Source organism: Exophiala aquamarina (genome assembly GCF_000709125.1).
Source record: "Exophiala aquamarina CBS 119918 chromosome Unknown aczIA-supercont1.2, whole genome shotgun sequence".
Lineage (NCBI taxonomy): Eukaryota > Fungi > Ascomycota > Eurotiomycetes > Chaetothyriales > Herpotrichiellaceae > Exophiala > Exophiala aquamarina.
The window spans coordinates 4,846,133-4,863,874 of NW_013550586.1; the positions used below are offsets into that span (position 1 = coordinate 4,846,133).

The 17,742-nt window shown below is 51.9% G+C and overlaps 8 protein-coding genes across 8 annotated transcripts; 5 read left to right on the forward strand and 3 right to left on the reverse strand.

Annotated features, from left to right (window-relative positions):
• Window positions 1-271: 271 nt before the first annotated feature.
• Window positions 272-1,424, reverse strand: A1O9_03547 (uncharacterized protein; the record flags this gene model as incomplete). The annotated part of the gene is made up of 2 exons (XM_013409111.1): window positions 272-1,038; window positions 1,091-1,424. 2 exons carry the CDS (start codon window positions 1,422-1,424, stop codon window positions 272-274), a joined length of 1,101 nt encoding a protein of 366 aa, XP_013264565.1.
• Window positions 1,425-2,282: 858 nt separating this feature from the next.
• On the forward strand, window positions 2,283-3,746 carry A1O9_03548 (uncharacterized protein; the record flags this gene model as incomplete). Its single annotated transcript, XM_013409112.1, has 2 exons — window positions 2,283-2,304; window positions 2,359-3,746. The coding sequence occupies 2 exons, from the start codon at window positions 2,283-2,285 to the stop codon at window positions 3,744-3,746; spliced, it is 1,410 nt and encodes a 469-aa protein (XP_013264566.1).
• Window positions 3,747-3,932: 186 nt separating this feature from the next.
• A1O9_03549 (UDP-glucose 4-epimerase) lies at window positions 3,933-4,868 on the forward strand (the record flags this gene model as incomplete). The annotated part of the gene is made up of 1 exon (XM_013409113.1): window positions 3,933-4,868. One exon carries the CDS (start codon window positions 3,933-3,935, stop codon window positions 4,866-4,868), a length of 936 nt encoding a protein of 311 aa, XP_013264567.1.
• Window positions 4,869-5,467: 599 nt separating this feature from the next.
• Window positions 5,468-8,560, reverse strand: A1O9_03550 (uncharacterized protein; the record flags this gene model as incomplete). Its single annotated transcript, XM_013409114.1, has 1 exon — window positions 5,468-8,560. One exon carries the CDS (start codon window positions 8,558-8,560, stop codon window positions 5,468-5,470), a length of 3,093 nt encoding a protein of 1,030 aa, XP_013264568.1.
• Window positions 8,561-9,071: 511 nt separating this feature from the next.
• A1O9_03551 (uncharacterized protein) lies at window positions 9,072-11,911 on the reverse strand (the record flags this gene model as incomplete). Its single annotated transcript, XM_013409115.1, has 3 exons — window positions 9,072-10,772; window positions 10,860-11,243; window positions 11,306-11,911. 3 exons carry the CDS (start codon window positions 11,909-11,911, stop codon window positions 9,072-9,074), a joined length of 2,691 nt encoding a protein of 896 aa, XP_013264569.1.
• A 673-nt stretch (window positions 11,912-12,584) lies between these two features.
• On the forward strand, window positions 12,585-13,486 carry A1O9_03552 (uncharacterized protein; the record flags this gene model as incomplete). The annotated part of the gene is made up of 2 exons (XM_013409116.1): window positions 12,585-12,614; window positions 12,668-13,486. The coding sequence occupies 2 exons, from the start codon at window positions 12,585-12,587 to the stop codon at window positions 13,484-13,486; spliced, it is 849 nt and encodes a 282-aa protein (XP_013264570.1).
• A 1,053-nt stretch (window positions 13,487-14,539) lies between these two features.
• Window positions 14,540-15,708, forward strand: A1O9_03553 (uncharacterized protein; the record flags this gene model as incomplete). The annotated part of the gene is made up of 4 exons (XM_013409117.1): window positions 14,540-14,852; window positions 14,890-15,048; window positions 15,104-15,374; window positions 15,429-15,708. 4 exons carry the CDS (start codon window positions 14,540-14,542, stop codon window positions 15,706-15,708), a joined length of 1,023 nt encoding a protein of 340 aa, XP_013264571.1.
• A 611-nt stretch (window positions 15,709-16,319) lies between these two features.
• Window positions 16,320-17,432, forward strand: A1O9_03554 (acetolactate synthase I/III small subunit; the record flags this gene model as incomplete). The annotated part of the gene is made up of 2 exons (XM_013409118.1): window positions 16,320-17,197; window positions 17,255-17,432. 2 exons carry the CDS (start codon window positions 16,320-16,322, stop codon window positions 17,430-17,432), a joined length of 1,056 nt encoding a protein of 351 aa, XP_013264572.1.
• Between the last annotated feature and the right edge of the window lie 310 nt (window positions 17,433-17,742).

The following is a 17,742-nucleotide window of genomic DNA, read 5'->3' on the forward strand; positions in this document are numbered from 1 at the left end:
ATAACGTACGGGAAGGATGGGATGTTGATAGATATCTGTTCGGAAGACTGTTGCCTTGATAGATAAATCGGAGAACCTCTCGGGGAGACCCCTCGGGCGCACATCTCCACCGTTCTGGTAGAGGAAAGTTTAGTAATTAGCTTGTATCTCCTGCCCGTTATGACATAGTCTGGCTTCGCGTCTCGGACTGAAATGATGGTCCTCCTATGTAGGCCTGTGTGGGGGGTTGCTCAAGAAGTCATTTACGTGTGACAAAACCAGTGAATCATTTTTATTCCCCAGAGCTTGCCATTTGTCGCACATTAAGATTGATCCGCTTGTTGCTCATCCATCCACGCCAAACTTGGTATTCGCTCGTGTCTGATCCTCCTGGCCAGTCTTCTAACCAATGTGGACAGGTGCCAGGAATGATCTTTGGCACAGCGTGCCAGGCGTACCTGGACTCACCTGACATGAGCAGAACATCGCCAGACTTCAGCCTCATTGTGCTTGTACGGCTTCCATCCTGATTTCCAGCAATGAACAACGCGTCGCAGCCAATGCTTACGCTTATAAGACTGTTGGCGCAGTCCTCGCTGACATCTCGATGGACGCTGAGCGTGTCACCTGGGCTGTAGAAATTCACGATTGCAGCTTGCGGATTGACATCAGGAAATAGCCCTTTTATGAAATCCGCTATATCTGAAGGGAACGCCGGAGGTACCTCAGATGGATAAACCTTTTTCGTCCAGTCGTATTGTCCCCCTAGGGTGACCCACCGTAGCTTGCTTTCGAGCATCTGCATCAAGGTTATCGATTTGTGAACAGCGGGCTCTTTAGGAAGGATATCCGAGTCTCGGTCTTGACCGAAGAACGATCCTGGACCTGGAGAGCGTTCAATTCCCCTAGAAGCATCTTTTGGTAGGCTTGGAACCGGTACATGGTAGTGCAAGTCAACATTTGTCTTATGTGAAGGATTTTGAAGGTCACGGTGAAGCAGCCTCTCTAGGAGGGCGATCTGGACATGTGGTGGGAGGAGTGATGGGAAGACGTAAAGTCCTTCAGTGGTCAGACTAGATGTAGTGACAATGAAAAGCGGTTCGGTTCATACCGGGCAGCGAAGACACCTCAAAAGCCGCTGCTGATTGCTCTTGAACGCCGGTAGAATTCGGCAGGAAGTGAACAGCATCAGGGCCGCAAAATGTCATCAGCACCTGTTTATAATTGTTGGGTATCAGCTCGGTCAGCTCGATCACTTCAAAAGTTGAGTCTTGTCCACGAGGACCCTTCAAAAAGACGTCGGATACCCCTTCTGAGGAGCTGCGGCGCAGATCAAGATCTGCTGTTTTCCGCCAATATTTGAAAAGATGTTTGATGGGCTCAGGAGGCTTTGCATAAGGGTCGTTTGGCCTCCTGACCCCTTCAGCATCTTCCACGAGAGACATCGCTTATGTGAGGTAAATACATGGAGTCGTGGTGGAGCACACTGAAATGTCCTTTATTAAACCCTGTGGTCAGGCCTGAACAAGAACTTGGCCGGCACATCTGCGTCGGGAGAGTTTAAGGTATACCAAATAATCTTGAATAGTGTTAGTTCCCTAAAGCTTGTTGATGTCGACCATCTAAAAGCAACAAGAGGTAGTTGGAGACTTCCCGTTGTGGCTGGTGGGAGCCAAGGCCGGGAAGGATGGTCACGTGAACAGTAATTAGGTAAGAATTCGTGGGAGCGTCGTCACCCGATGTCATGGCCGCCTCAGGCCAGACACCCAGCACCTCGAAGGCATGGCCTCATTCCTAGGCCCTGCATCGCAAAACACCCTCGATCTCAGTTATCAGTAAGCATATACCTAAGTATTAACCACCCGTAATCGTCCAGTCACAGTCACTCTGGTTTCGTCAGCGCTTGACGGGAACGCGTCACAAACACCTGCGAGTCTGTAAGAAGGCGAAGGCGTCAGCTTCCAAGCCTGGGGCGCCCAAGCGCACCGCCTACAAAGCCCCCTTCTGCCCCGCCAGGCAGCCTCTAAACACCCCCGAAACCCCCACTTAGGGGCGCTAGGTTAACTATCCCTCGGCAGAACGCGAGGCTGGACTCATCCTTACCATTGAAACGCGTTGCCTCCCTCGTGCAATGCACACCTGCACCTATCGGGGCTGTGCTACCCATTATTCAGAACCTGAATATCACGTCTACTTCTGTCTTTCATTACGTTCTTTTAGACTCATTGAATCCATGAACCCCTCGGGCGGTCTCCGAATCACGTAGAACCACTTCAGCATTTCAGCATTTGAGTTTCATAATCATGCTGGACGAGAATCTTCCAAGTACGTGACTAGGCTCGCTCCCTATTCTTTAGTCCACTTGACTAACGATACCAGCCTTCATTCTGAAACCCTCAAAGGACAGACCAAAGCAGCTATCCACCTTCCTGTACTCCCAATATGGTGCCGAGTTCGAACCCGCCTACACTCTCCGCCATATAGACCCGGAACAGCATGCCTCGAGAAATCGATACGCTGCGGCCCTCTATGATGCCTTCAGTCCCGAAGTCCTTTACGCAGAGGTTCTCCTCATTCCCGAGTGGACTCAGCCTGCCCCGATTTCTGAACAGGCGAGGGCAAATGGTGTGGTGCCGCCGCCTCCCGAGCCCGTTCTCCCTTCCCAATTTTCGATTCAACTCTACAACCCCGACCAGCAGATTGTTGTCAGACACAAGCCTGCTGGCTTCACCTCCGCCGCTTCGTGGGAGTTTGAGATGCCACAGCAGACATTTCGAGCGCCATCGGCCTCCGCACTTGATCGAGGTCAACATGATCCAGCAGCCTCAGAGGTTACACCCAAGATAGGATTCAAATGGAAGAAGGATGGCAAATTCTCCAAAGATCTTGCTTGCTTCTTATCGGGCAAGAGCACAGATATTGATGGAAAGGCAAAGCATAAAGAGCCTGACATTACGGTCTCCATTTTGAAGGGCTTCAAAGAGCTTACCCTGTATGAACCGAATCTACAACGAGTAGATATCGAGGATTTGAAGGGATTTGAGGTCGTGCTCCTGCTAGGAGCCATGGTAATCCGAGACGTTTACTTTGGCTCACTCAAAGACACTTTCAACATCATTACAACTGGTCGTAAGTCTAATCCAGCCAGCCCAATATCGCGGCCTGTACCCCTGGATCTACCGTCCCGACCCCAGGTAGGCTCTCCGCCACAGCAGAGTTCGATCCACAGCCCTCGAGTTCCACCCACAGATCCTCGCAGCCAGTGGGAACTTGATGCGGAAACTGCCCGCCTCAAGCGCGAGGCGGAAGAGGAGGAGCGGCTACTGAAACGCAGACGCGAAGAGGAGGAACGGAAGACAAGGAAGCTGCTTGAAACCGAGGAGCAGGAACAGCAGCGCCGGCGACGAGCTCAAATTAACGCAGAGACGGAGCGGCTGAGGTTGCTCTATGGCCAAGAAGACGCTACTGCGCGACCGGCCATACCCCCCAGAGACCCCAGACAGCAAAGGCATCATTCAGACTCGAGACAGTCCGCATACCAGCAATCGCAACAGACACAACGCCCTCCAGCTCAGCATGCCAACGTGTGGGGATCGTATCCTGGTCCGCAAGGTCCATACATGTCGGGCGCCGCCTCTCAATCCAGCTTCCTCACTCCTAGTAATCAGCAACAAGCGCTGAAGCAAAAATCGAGTATTTTCAACTTTCGACGAAGAAGTGATAATGATGCAAACAAACTCCAACGAAAGAAAAGTGCTGTTTTCTGAGTAAACAAATCGAGCTTCCTATTTCAGCCATTCCCTTAGACCCTGCATGTGATCGGCCATTTGCCGACATCACCGTGTCATCATCTCCACAAAATGGTTGGTGAGCCCCAATATCTAATCTTCCCATCCAAGCCATTAGCCCTTACCGACCTCTTTCTCAAGCATTCTGCAAGATCGGTATACACCATGGCCCCCGCGACAGCTAAACGAATTGTCTTCACCGGCGGCTCTGGCAAGGCTGGCCGTCATTGCATTCCCTATTTGCTAGAAAAGGGCCATCAGATTCTGAACCTGGATCTCATCGACTTCCCGAAAGACCATATCCCGCCGGGAAAGACCGTTTATACGATGAAGACAGATCTGACAGATGGTGCTCAAACCTTCAATGCACTCTCCTCCTTGTTCTCCATGGAAGAATATGCGCTTCCAAAGCACCCGGGGCCACCGGATGCTGTGATTCATTTTGCCGCCTACGCTCGAAACATGATCGTCCCAGACAGTGAGACGTTTCATGGCAACGTCATGAGTACATACAATGTAATCGAATCAGCCTGCAAATTGGGGGTCAAGAAGATCGTCATTGCAAGCAGCGAGACAACTTATGGAGTTTGCTTCAGCCAAGGTGACGACAACTATCTCTCCTTCCCTCTGGACGAGGATACCTACGACCGCAATCCTATGGATACGTATGCTTGCAGCAAGCTAATAGGAGAGCGTATTGGGCGCACCTTCGCGCGTCGATTTGGAGTCGACATTTATGCTCTCATTATCGGCAATGTCATCGAGCCACACGAGTATGAACGAGACTTTCCGCGACACGTTGGTGAGCCAGCGACTCGAAAACGAAACGCTTGGAGCTACATCGATGCACGAGACTTGGGACAGATCTGTGACCTGTGTGTTGCGAAAGATGGATTGGGGTTTCAGGCATTCAATGCCACGAACGACACAATCACCACCGCTACACCAACTGAAAAGTTTCTGAAGAAGAGTTGTCCTAACACGCCAATCACGAGGAAGATGGGCGAATGGGAAGCCCCGCTGTCGAACAAGAAGATCCGAGATGTTCTGGGCTACAAAGACGTTCATGACTGGAGGAAGTACTATAATCACTATGGTTAAGGAGTAGCGTTCCCATAGACCCAAGCGCATTGCCTAGGTAGAATGTACCTAGGTCTGATTCAGAGTTCGGGCATCAAAGCGTGAGATGCGCCATTGGGACATTGGTCGCTCCTGATTACTATCAACATACCTACAGAACGAGAGCTCCCTGCGAGCCAAGCCGAGCGAGATACACAGATGCAAATTGACTTTTATCAATATCATCGCACATCTAGCGCATGTCCTAGATGTGTTCCTGAGCATGGTCTTGAACAATTGAGCCCGCTTCTTGAGCAACGGCGCGTCCAATCTTTAGATCAATCTCGGCGTCAGTTGCTTCTTGTGACGACCCGACTTGGTCCCCTAGACAAGCTGAATCAAAGACGCATTTGCGGGGAAACATGAAGATAGTGTACCCTCCTTGACCATGTATCCCAAAGATCCCCGTTTTGCCATCTAAATCCCACTAGATGCGAAGCACTTGGTATGCTAGCTTGTGCTTTCGTGGTAACCAGGCAGTCTATCCAGAACGATCGGACCAAGTCAGTCGCAATCATATGCATAATCTTGTACATTGCTGACGAACTAGATCTCAAGCCATCATTGTCAGCCACATTGTCCTATTCCAACCGTAGCGCCTCTTCATCCAAAACCCCAAAGAGCTCCTCCACATCGCTCAGCAACTTCTGAATGCCAATGTTCAGCTGGCCCGTCACCAGCGCATACGTATACAGCAGGCTGTAGTCTTCGTCACTGGTCCTCTGCTCCTGGGCATCGCTCCGCCGATATGCAAAGACCTTGGCCAGCAGCCTGTCTCGGGTGTGCTCGATGTTGGGCAACGCGTGGGCATCGCCGGAGATGGCGTATTCGAGCTTCATGGAGGAAGCGAGGACGTTGAACAGGTGGCTGATGCGCCCACAGAGCTGGGCGCGCTCTTGCGCGGTGGCTCGTAGCAGTAGCTCTTCGCCGGGAGAGGCCTGTGGGTCCTTCAGGATCACCTCGTTCATGGCGTGGAATGCGCCCAGGATCTGGTCGGTGTTCTTCAGGATCCGAGCATACGTCGCGTGCGGGAACGGTCGGCGCAAGTCGAATTCGGATTTCGACGCGTCCGCGAGGCCTTGCAGTGTCGACAGGAACTGCTGGAGGTAAAACTCCTCCCTGAGATGCATGTACCTGTGCGAATCGATCTCTCCCGTCAGCGTCGACAGTGGGTCTCGTTTCCAGATCAATCCCATCCGGAGCCAGAGTAGCGAGATTCCATCTTTGAGCTTTTGCCGTGCCGAGCTGGGCCAGATCATCCGCGTGATGATGAGGCCCCATATGCAGCCTGATATCACTGCTGCGACCCGGTGTCCGGCAATAGGGATTATCAAGGGGTTGTTCTTGGAGTCTTCTTCGTCTCCGTCGTTGTCATCGTCCAGAGCGCTGAGACTGTAGGCATACAGCGCACTTAAATTATAAGTGAGCATGATGAATCGCCCCATCGGTCCTTTACCTTTCCCAATGATGATGTATGCGGTCCAGTATGCCATGCAGAAGCCAAAGAACGCCATCGCGAACGGGTCGCCTCTAGCGATCTCCCATGCAGCGATGGCGAGGACAGCTCCCAGGCAAGTACCTAGGATGCGTGAATAGCCTGTGGTGTTTGACGCTCCTATCGTCATGCTGCAAACTAACATATATGACACGAGGCCCCATTCTCCCCGCCAGTGTGAATAGAACGGCCTGGTGGTAGGGACAAAGCTGATTGACGCGTACAGCATCGCACCCAATCCGACCTTGATTGCGAACTTAATATCATCCCGTCGAAAGAAGGAGGCAGCGTCGTAGAATCTTTGAAACATGGCCTGCTTGAATCGCGATCGCTCTGGCCACGCCGGTCGAGCATACAGGCTCGGTTTCCTTAACGAGGCTGCTGTCACTTGAAGGTTGAGCATATTAGCTCTATCAAGAACCTCGACGAAGTCAGGATCAAGGCCATCGAGATGCTTTTTCTCGTCTGTGTGTTTCCAGAATTTCAACCAGGTCCATGTCCTGCCGGATGGTGATTCGTCCACTTCTAGCTGCAGTTCGTCGAGGATGATCAAATAGTCCCTGACAGACTCTGCAACTTGAACCAGAGAAAATGAGAAATGGCCACAGCAAGCTGCGGCATCCTCCCAATCGGCTTGAACAGGAATTGGCCGAGACCTGTCCATATCCTTCTGCCCGTAGACAATATCAAGGGACGCTTTACGAGAGGTCTTATACAGCTCCAGAGCACGTTCCAAACTGCCTTTAAACTTGGGGTTTGTCACTACCTGGTAGTGATTGGATGCATCAAATGGAAAATCGTCCAGAATCTCCTTGAGTGTGAACGCTAGCGATCTCATAGAAGGGCCCAGGTTCTGAATGAAAAGCTCGAATATCTGAGCAGGTGTGCGGAACTTTTGACGTTCCTCAGTGTGTGGGCGGCTGCCTGCGGTATCACCTACGGGTGCGTTGAGGCCAAAGTAATCGAGCACGCTTTGATTAGTAGCACTAGTTCTTGAGGTCGAGAAAGTATTAAAGACCGCTGGGGAATAGCCGGCCATATCGGCCGACCGCGGACCTGTCCCAAAGGGAGGCTCCCTGACGACCACGAATTGCATGGCTGCTGCACTCCGCAAGCCTCCAATACTCTGGGAGATCCTTTGAATACAGTGTGCGAGCTTCGTCTCAACGGACGCTTGGCGTTCAGTTCCAAACAAGTAATGTTCATATCTGGACTCTTTCAGACTCTGGTCAATAGAGGCCGAGAGCTTCTTGTGGCGGTCACTGACACCTGCAAGAACATTATCCTCCAACTCAGATTCATCGCCGGACAAGAAACTACTAGTTATAAGGGCCAGCATATCAGAAAGTGCGTCAGTGGCTCCCAACAGGTTTTTCCTGAGCCGGAAACGGGCGGAGATGGGAAAGATCAGAAACGAGACGAGCATTGTGGCAGTGACACCGGTAGCAATCATCTTGAGGATTTGTGAGATCTTTTCTACCGAATAGTCGCCCGCCTGAACGGCGCCTTCTTTTGTGAGGATGGTGATCAGGGCAAGCGATGCGAGTGAACAACCAATGTTCACCAACGCGTCATTCCGTTTTAGTTTGATCCAGCCCACAAGGCCAAGGCCACCTCCGACAAAGACAACCAACACGATTGCGTGGCCGATTTTGATGAGATGGACTGTATCAGCAAAGAATGCAGATACGGTCATACTCAAAAGCGAAACCAAGGCAGTATAGAGAAAAGCCGTGCTGGCCACAAGCAAGGCGTCGAGCATGCTCCCGAGGGATCTTGCAGGGTGGAAATACACTGTAATAGTAGCCACCATATGTTTCGAGTCTTGTTTTCCCAGCAGCCGGCTTATTTGAGGGACGAACGTTGCGAGACTTCCCAAGACATACGCAACTGCACATTTAAAAATGGATTTACCGACGTCCGAAAGGATGAACTTCCTTGTCTTGATAGCGCAGTCCCGTGTCCAACCCACTAGCCTTGTCGACTTGGGTGGCAATGTTACTGGATAGTCCCTTCCCTGGAATGAGAGAAGAGGAGTGGTGTCGAGTGCATGCTCAGCTTGGGGTTCATCCTCGTTGTCATAGTTGACATCCTCGACATCGTATGTGTGGAGGGTGAAAGTTCTATCGAGCTTGGCCCCGGTGGATGGGTCGATGTAGGATGAGAAGCGCAACTTCATATCATTTGGGTCAGTAAAGAGGCTTGCCGCAGGTGGAAATTGTATCTCACGCTCGCCCTAGGATTGATGCCATCATGTTGGGGACCAGCCGAAGTCATGCTGATCAATGGAAGCGGACCGAGGCCTGGACAGCAGGCTCCTCATGTGATGTAAACCATCCCGACACAAGAAGTAATTACAGAAACATGAATGGAGCCCACAACGCTCATTCGATCAAGGTGAGGTGTGTTGTTTAATTGTCCACATGGGCTTGAGGTTGATGCTGCTTTAAATCGTGTTGATAATGGGGCGTCGGTGAAAAGAAAGAGCGAGGCCGAGCCTTGTGCGTCCCATGGCCATCGTGGCTTTCAAAAAACATTCTCGACTTCCAGGGCCGAAGGGTCGAGCTGTTATGTTTATTGCTGTTACCCTGGGAGACTAGCTAGCTAATAAAATGTTGACCAGTTGGCCGCAGGCTGGTGATACATAAGAAATGAGGCTTAAATCTTGGGACTATCGGGTTGACTTTGGTTCACGGGTTGGGTCTAGGTGGGCGCGAACTCCAATCTAGCCCTTCGGTGGCTTCAACCCAGCTAAACCAATTCACATCACCGCCCAGATCCATGTTGATATCCATGTCATCCGCACCTACATTGAGGAACGGATCCTGTGCGGTATCGCTGCCATCCCATAACCACGCTACTGGACCCGGCGCCTCCAATGGAAGGATATTGGACCAGTCTGAGGGCGCTGGCGCTATGACAAAAGGGTTGTCCGATGGCCGGCCGGTCTGGGCCCACACTGATTCGTTGGAATTCTGGAGGGGGGGCCCTGGCGCCCTAGGTCCCATGTTGGGTGTTTCCTGACTCTGTCCAGCGGTCTGCCCTTCTGTACCAGAATACAGCAGATTGAAATTGGCATTAGGAGTGAAATAGCCGGGCTGAGACGAGAAAGGGGGATCTTGGGTTGGGGGGCAAGTGCAGGTTGTACGCGCTGATAGATCACAGGGCTCTTTGTTGGACGTTTCGCCATGAAGTGTTTCTGGTGAGGGTCTTTCTGGATTTGCCACAAGCCGGAGCCACCGTTGCCTGAACTGGTCGGCTGTAGACGCAGATTGCGAAAGTCCTGAACTTGTTGGCAATGGAATACCTTTTCCTAGCAAGTCCAATCGAGCAACTGCCTCCGGATCGGCTCGCAGCCGACTGAGCTCGGTCAGACGATGCTTGCGGGCTGTGGCCATTAACCTCCGGAACGGAACCCAAATGCGCAGGTTTTTGTTCGCGAGGGTTCGGATGGGGAACAGCCAGCTGCTGTGGAGGGCGACCCATCCCCTTTCACTAGTCGAGGACCACGGGCGCCGAGAGATCTCGATCATGAGATAAATGATTGCATACCAATGGGAATAGATCTGAAAGATCCAGCGCCACTTCCGACATCCTTCTTCAGCATTGAGAGCGTGGTTGTACTCGATGACCTCGATGGACGAGATCATCAACTTGGTTCTTAGCTCGTCGGAAAATTGCTCGCTTGGTTCGGAGAAGAGGACGGGGAGGAACATCATTAACCTCAGCTTGGCCATTACAAGCCGCGCAATGGTGGCCGAAACCCAATAAAGAATGTTCCCTGCCTCACTCGTATATCGGAGGTAACCATCCTCGAATTTCTTGTAGATCTCGTTGACCAGACGGTTTTGTTCTCCTAAATCAAATCCGTCGGTGCTCACCTTAGAGGCCAGGAGCTGTTTTGTGACATCGCATAATCCAGCAGTTATATAGGCAAATGACATATCGGTCACACCTTCGCGCTCTGTGGGCATCTGCCTAGTACCTGTATCCAAATCTGCATCGTTAATATTGAGGGGAAACTTTGTGTCGGAGCTCCCGTGTTTGATCGCGAGATCTGTTCCTTGATCCTCCGAGGCCTTTAGATCGAGATTGCAGACGGCCCACCAAACTCTTCGTCGCATTTCGATTTCATACGGAGTTAGACTTTCGAAATTGCTTCCGTCCCGCTGTAGGCCAAGGTACTGGGCCATCCTAATGACAAGTCCAGTCATCATCCACACATACCTCGGGCTATCGTGTCGGCCAGCCAGGCATAGAAACACTGTGAGAGCCTGAACGATGGTGATTTCGGGAGCATTCAGAAAATCGGCTTTCGCGAGAGCATGCTCGAGGCCGATGCGATACCTGAGATTGAGGTCTGACTTTGAGCATCCGAAATTGGTCATTACCTGTTGAGATTCGTCAACAAATTCCTAAGTACGATGATCTTCTTCCAGTCAAAGAAGTCTCATGGATCTCATCCCCGGGCAACTCACATCATCTTCCTCCATAGCGGTCACCGTTGCGTAGTAGATCGAAAACATCAGAGCCTCATTGGCTGGCGTCAAGCTTGTCAAATCAGCATTGTTCAACTCGCGAACGATCTTCCTAACTGTTGGAACATGAACGATCTGGAGCATAAAATTGACATTTTCGGCAAAATTGTCTATTATAAACGGGACCTGCGATGGCAGTGGGTGAAATTCGCGCAGGTCGTGAGTTGAAGGATCCAGATTGTGTCGAAATAGAAATGCGTTCCGCTCCCACGGTGTCCGCGCTAGTTCGCGTGTTGGGTGTGATAATGCAGGTGGCTCCTCGCCGTCTGAGCTGTCGGAGTCGCCTCCCGCCAGCTCGGAAAAGCTCATTTTGAGCTCATTCAGCTGCAAAGACATCGTGAGCGGTCAGGTCAGAGCAACAGTAGGATTGAAGCAGATTTACAAACCTCATCGTTGACTCGGGACCAGAAGCCACTGCTCACGTAGTGGCTACGGTTGGAGTCACGTAGAACAAGACGGCCGAATTGTAAGTGGCCGTCGTCGGCGCTTGCAGCCTGAGATGAATCCACGCCGTGATCTACATCGGTGCCTTTCTGAGGTCTCCCGGGAGAATTAGGTCTAGACGACGCAGCCCTAGCTGAGCTGAACGCAGCTTGTGCCTGTCCGAGCTGGGCACTCAGCTCTTTGACCAGCGCTTCAAGACTTTGTAATTTTTGCGTGAGGTCACCAAAGGCTGGTTTGGCATCCATGGATGCCCGAGCATCTGAACTTGGGGGATTGGTGTTATTAGTGAAGCGTTCGAGGCGACGAGTCCATCTTGGTGGACGATTGTTTGAGGGGAAGACACAAGGGATATTGGCCCGGCTGCAGTTGGAACATGGTGACTGCTTGTCACAGCGCACCTTGCGGCTACGACATACGATGCAACTGCGTGGCTTCGCGGTCAGGGTGTCTGATATGGGAGCCTTGCCCAGCACGGCCGAGCTCGCGTCTTTTTCGCGCTCAGGGCCAGATCCAGATGCCGATACTGTGGAGTCCGGGGCCAGGGACATGGTGACGGCGATATTGAAAACCCAGTTGTCCAGGGTGACTGCTTCTCATCCGATGGCATCACTACACCCTCATATCGGGGTCGAGAGATGGAATCTCGCGCCAGTGCCGATTCCTTGAGACCATCAGAGGCGGAGAGTTCGTAGTTAGGAGTCAGGTTCCACTCTCGCACCCACTCCCACCATGCATTGTGCCCTTGGCTCGAAGTGTGGCTTGCTGCCTAAGCTGCACACGGTCTGCTGGGGTCGGTTACCTCAGCGTCTGGAGCAATCCTTGCGACCAGTTACGACTCAGGGATGGAGGACGGGGTAATTAGTCGTTGGGCTTATCATGACCTAACATAATAATCGCCAACAGTTGAGATGAGTTGGGCCTTTAAGGCGTCCCATATACGATGCCAAGTTGAGTCCGAGTCATGCGCGAGACCGGACCGAGAATGCTTGTACAGCGGCACCCAAGGGGCACTCCAGCGGCATGGGTCGATTCACCTCGTGCCACTATGGCCATATATATGTGCAGCATCAAGCAACTCTGTCGCCTGCTGAATTGGCCAGCGAGTTCTAACTTTGATACTCTACTCTGGTTCAAAACACCCCGAATCCATCTAGTTGCCCATACGCTGCGCATCCAAATTGCATCTTGAACATTTTCGCGCTTGGATCCTCGTACTTGACCATGGAAGCCGGGTGCCAAGAATGCATCTCGGTATGATATCTTTCCACGATTCTTGTACAGCCCCTTCTAACCCGACTCCTCAGGGCACGATCCACAAAGGCTTGCCCAAGGGCAAGGAAGAAACAATTCATGGGCTGAATACATATGTGATTGGTAATCGCGAGAACCCGAGGGGCATCATCGTCATCTACTCAGATATCTTTGGCCTTTCCTTGCCAAACAACAAACTCATCGCCGATGGATATGCCAAAAGCGGCGAGTGGCTCGTCTACCTTCCAGACTTCTTCAAGGGCGATACCGTATCGCTGAAGTTTGCCGATGTGGCGATTCCAGTTGACGCAGCCAAGCAGTCAACTTTGGCAAAGTATACCGGCTTGCTAGCCAGCGCACCTTCGCTTGTAATGTGGTTAGCAAGGCATAAGCAAGGACCCACGAACAAAATCTGCATGGAGTTCTTGGAGGCATTGAGACGGGCAACCCCTGGAACTCGGAAGATCGGGATAAGTGGAATGTGTTGGGGTGGAAGGTATGCGCTCCGTGCCGGGCTCGAGAGCCATATGATTGATCTCGACGGCCAAAAGGTGCCGCTTGTGGACGCAGTGGTTGCGATGCACCCAAGTAATCTTGTGCTTGAGGATGATGTCAACCCTTTGGTTGTTCCTGCTAGTATTGGTTGGGGTTTGGAGGATGAGGCTGTGAAGATTGAGACGAAAAGCAAAGTGGAGGAGATCCATCAGAGAGCGAAGAAGGCAGGAAAGAAAGTGCCGGAAATAGAGCACAGGATCTATAAGCCTGGGAGGCATGGCTTTTCAGTGAGAGGCAACCCAGACGACCCTCAAGAGAGAGCCTGCCTGGAGGACTCTGAGAAACAGGCGTTGGATTGGTTTCAGCGTTGGCTTTGAGGGATCCTCCACAATACCTTCTTCAATCAGGTAGCAGATGTATGGAATCCGAGGACCTTTGAGAGTCGGGCTGGAAGGAGGACAGGAATAACCACCTCGGATCTGAGATGATACAATGGAAAGAAACAATGTGTCTCGACTCTCGACTCTCGAGCGAGAGGAATGAATATATTCCAGAGCCGTGCGCAGCACAATCATTTCTGACGATGGAGGAAGTGCCAGGCTTTTTCCCACCCAAGGTACTTACATGTATTGTTGAAAGCGCCGAAGGCGTTGATGGAGTTGCTGCCGGAAACGTGCGGTGACTCTGGCGAGAAAGACTCAAGGCGTTGAGGTCCTGGTGGGCACCGTGGGTTGAGCGGCCGCTATTAGTCATCCAGGTCGCCGGTGCCACGTGGGTGCCACGATGCCGCCCACCGCTGTCAAGTACGAGTAGTGGCATTGCAAGGCTACGGGGAGGACTGCGTCACTTGCACGACGAGATGCCAGGTGGAGGGCGCCCCTGATATCTTAGATAATCAGGCACTATCTCGTCATCAATACGAGGTTTTGGAGTGATGTTGACACCTCTTAGATAGCAAACTCCCTCTTTCCACTTTGGGTAATTTTGCATTTTGTTTTCGAGGCCGGCGCCCTAGCTGGGAACAGATGTGCCTCGGAGACTGCAGTGCTCCACGTCTCTCGATCACAATAGGTAGGGCCAACAGAATGCTCCAATGAAAGCATAGGAGGGTGCTTCCACGCTTGGTCATGCCATCTCTCGCGCTGTCATACTCCCTGTGTACGTATGCCTGTGGTACCTAACAGGAAATCGTTCTCTGGCCGTGAGCAGGCTGGTGGAGGTGGACTGATGCGGCTTGATTATCAATCGAAGACGGGAGACTCAATTCATGAGGAATGAGAACATGGGTTCGAGGCAAGAAGAGTTGATCCCAGTGAGGGTGACGGCAATAAATAAAGGCAGGATCTCCCAATTCTCAAGACATGCAGTCACCGTGTCAAAAGCCTCAAAGCCATTCAGCTCTCCCAGATTTTCAAGAAATAACACCAATCATGGGGATCGACTTCACAGTATACAAAGGCTCGAAATCTGGAGACATTGTTGAAGCGCAAGGGCATCGCGACGCTGGACCAACAGAAGCACTCATCGCACTCAGTCATTGCGGTGTTTGTGGAACCGATGAGCATTACCGACATGCAGACCAAGGATTAGGGCATGAGGGCGTGGGCATCATTACTGAGATAGGATCGCTGGTGCCGCAAATCTCGGACCTGAAGGTTGGCGACAGGGTCGGGATGGGATGGATGCAAAGGACTTGCGGGCATTGCAAGCCTTGCTTGACAGGCATGTATTCCTTCATCGAGGGTCTGCAAAGCCAATTCGGCTGCTAACCTCAGCGCAGGGCAACAATTCAAGTGCGTCAATTCCCAGCAATTTGGATTCGCCAACTGGGATGAAGGGTGCTTTGGGACTGGAGTTGCGTGGGATGTATCTACACTTTTCAAGATACCTGACGCAATCGGCTCCCAACATGCCGGCCCCTTGATGTGCGGAGGTGCAAGTGAGTTCTTAGCTTTTGCCAAACAGACATGGTTACTGATCAGGGATGAACAAAGCCGTATGGGGTCCTCTATACGAGCACAACTTGAAGCCAGGCGATCGAGTCGGCATTGTTGGCATCGGTGGGCTCGGCCACCTAGCCGTTCAGTTTGCCTCGAAGATGGGCTTCGAAGCAGTTGTGTTCTCTGGGACCGATGCCAAGCGGGAGGAAGCCAAAGCATTCGGAGCCTCCGAGTTCTATGCCACCAAAGGAGTTTCAAAGTTTGAAAGCGTCAAGCCAGTGGACGCGTTGTTGATCACAACCTCAGTCCTGCCAGATCTCTCTCAGTAAGTGATGCCCAGGTTAGGATCTGTTCTTGAACACCAGCTGACTGAGTGCAGGTTCATTCCCATCCTTGCACCATTTGCGAAGATCTTCCCCCTTACCATCAGTTTCGATGCCATTCCAGTTCCCGCCCTCGCATTCGTCGTGTCTGGATATCAATTAATCGGTTCGGGCGGGGCTCACACTGCATCACTGAACGCGATGCTGGACTTTGCAGCGAAGCATGACATCAAGCCTACGATTGAGAAATTCCCTCTAACCAAGCAGGGAATAGTCGACGCGATGCAAAAGCTGAGAGATGGGAAGGTCAGATATAGGGGCGTGTTGGAGGTATAATACGATAGATATGTAACATACAGGTAACTCATAGACAAAACATTTCACCCAATAATAAACACCTGGGTGTTTGCTGTACGTTGTACATACTGATGTGTCGACGCCTCCGATACCGTTATCAGACCGACCGCGGAGGAAATGATCCCTCCGACAAGCCGCTAGACTTGGTGCGGTAGTGGGCCCGGGAGAAGGTGCATGCCATGCTGTGGGTGCACTCGCCGTTCTTGCCCTCGGCGATATCTCTAGCATCCGGAACCGCTGCCGCTTAGAGAAGGTGGTTAGGGCGCCCACGAGTCCATAACTAGTAACTACTTTACTCGTACTGTATGAGTACTCTGGACTACTGGCGTCCTCTGGCGCCCATTTGGGGGCGCCTCCACTAATTACTTAGTTCGTACTGTAGTACTGTAGCGAGTACCTCGCAGCCGCTAAGCAACCTAGTCTCTCACCCAACACTAGCATCCCCCCGTTCCAAAAATTTGTATGTACTCGTACCGTGCTTCCTACCTCTTGAACCCTCCACCACCCGTGACTCACCATGCGAATGTGAAATATATAGGTCAGTTTGAGAGCGTCAGAACTACCACTCTCCTATTTTCGCCGCCGTCATCATGGCTGGCCGACGGACGCTTCTGTCACTGAGGTCCCGTACCGTCGCTCCAGTTTGTCGCCTGCAAACCGGCACGTCGTTCCTCGACTCAGTCGCACCCATCTCACGACGCTCAAAATCCACCAACTCAACCTCAGCTTTGGCCTACAAAGCCCTCCATCGAAGGTCGCCACTGCCTCTGCCAGTGTCCGACACCTCTCCCCAGTATGGCGCTGCCGCCGCCGTCTCGTCCATCCTCTATGAGACCCCCGTTGCTTCTCAAGCACCCCCCAAGAAACACGTCCTGAACTGCTTGGTACAAAACGAACCGGGTGTCCTTTCTCGGGTGTCTGGAATTCTTGCAGCCCGAGGCTTCAATATTGATTCCCTGGTCGTTTGTAATACCGAGGTCTCCGATCTCTCTCGAATGACCATCGTCCTGCAAGGACAAGACGGAGTGGTCGAGCAAGCTCGAAGACAATTGGAGGACCTAGTACCGGTGTGGGCTGTCCTGGATTACACTTCTGCTGCCCTGGTGCAGCGCGAGCTGTTGCTGGCCAAGATTTCCATCTTGGGCCCTGAGGTCTACGAAGAACTTATGGAGCATCATCGAGAGATCACGAGCCCAGAGAGCGAGTACGGCACTGAGCAGGTCGAAAACGCCGAAGAAAACGCCGAGAGAAGGCTCCAGGAGCTGGAAGAGGGCAAGCCTGATGAGCAATCTCTGATGCAACGAGCTCGTGAGATGATCGGACAAGGTTCAAGCTATCACCCCAGCCGTCTTGCTGCCAGTCAGGCTCTTCGTCACAAGCATGAGCATCTTGAGGCCATCACCCATCTTACCCATCAATTTGGTGGCAAGGTTCTTGACATCAGCACGAATAACTGCATTGTGGAAGTGTAAGTCATGATTTGGGCATACATGTCTGGGAGGTATAATCGCTAACAGGCATAAAGATCAGCAAAGCCCAGTCGAATCGACTCTTTTGTGAAATTGATCGCACCCTTTGGCATTCTTGAGTCGACTAGGACCGGTCTCATGGCTCTGCCTCGTTCTCCCTTGTACGGGCCAGATGAGGATCTACAACGCGATGCTGACGAAGTTGTGGATGCGAGTGCCCTTCCTCCTGGCTAAGAAATGATTGAATGCCTTAGGAAGCAACTTTTTGGCGCCCTGGTGGGTGCTTCTGGTCATTGGAGTACGTTGCGTCTGTAAAGCAGATGTTGGGCACTCGATGTGCAAATGAACAAAGAGAAACACATGCCCAGTTGCAGACAGACTAATACTAAAGAAAAAAAGCTTAATTGTCATTCAACATTTCTGGCTATTGGTATCGTAGATTATGTCGTAACATGTCGTCTGAGATCGTGTTGCTTGGGTTGGTTGTCGCAGCCCAAAACATTGGTACTAAAGCAGTGATATCAAGCCACTTTTCAACCAGTAC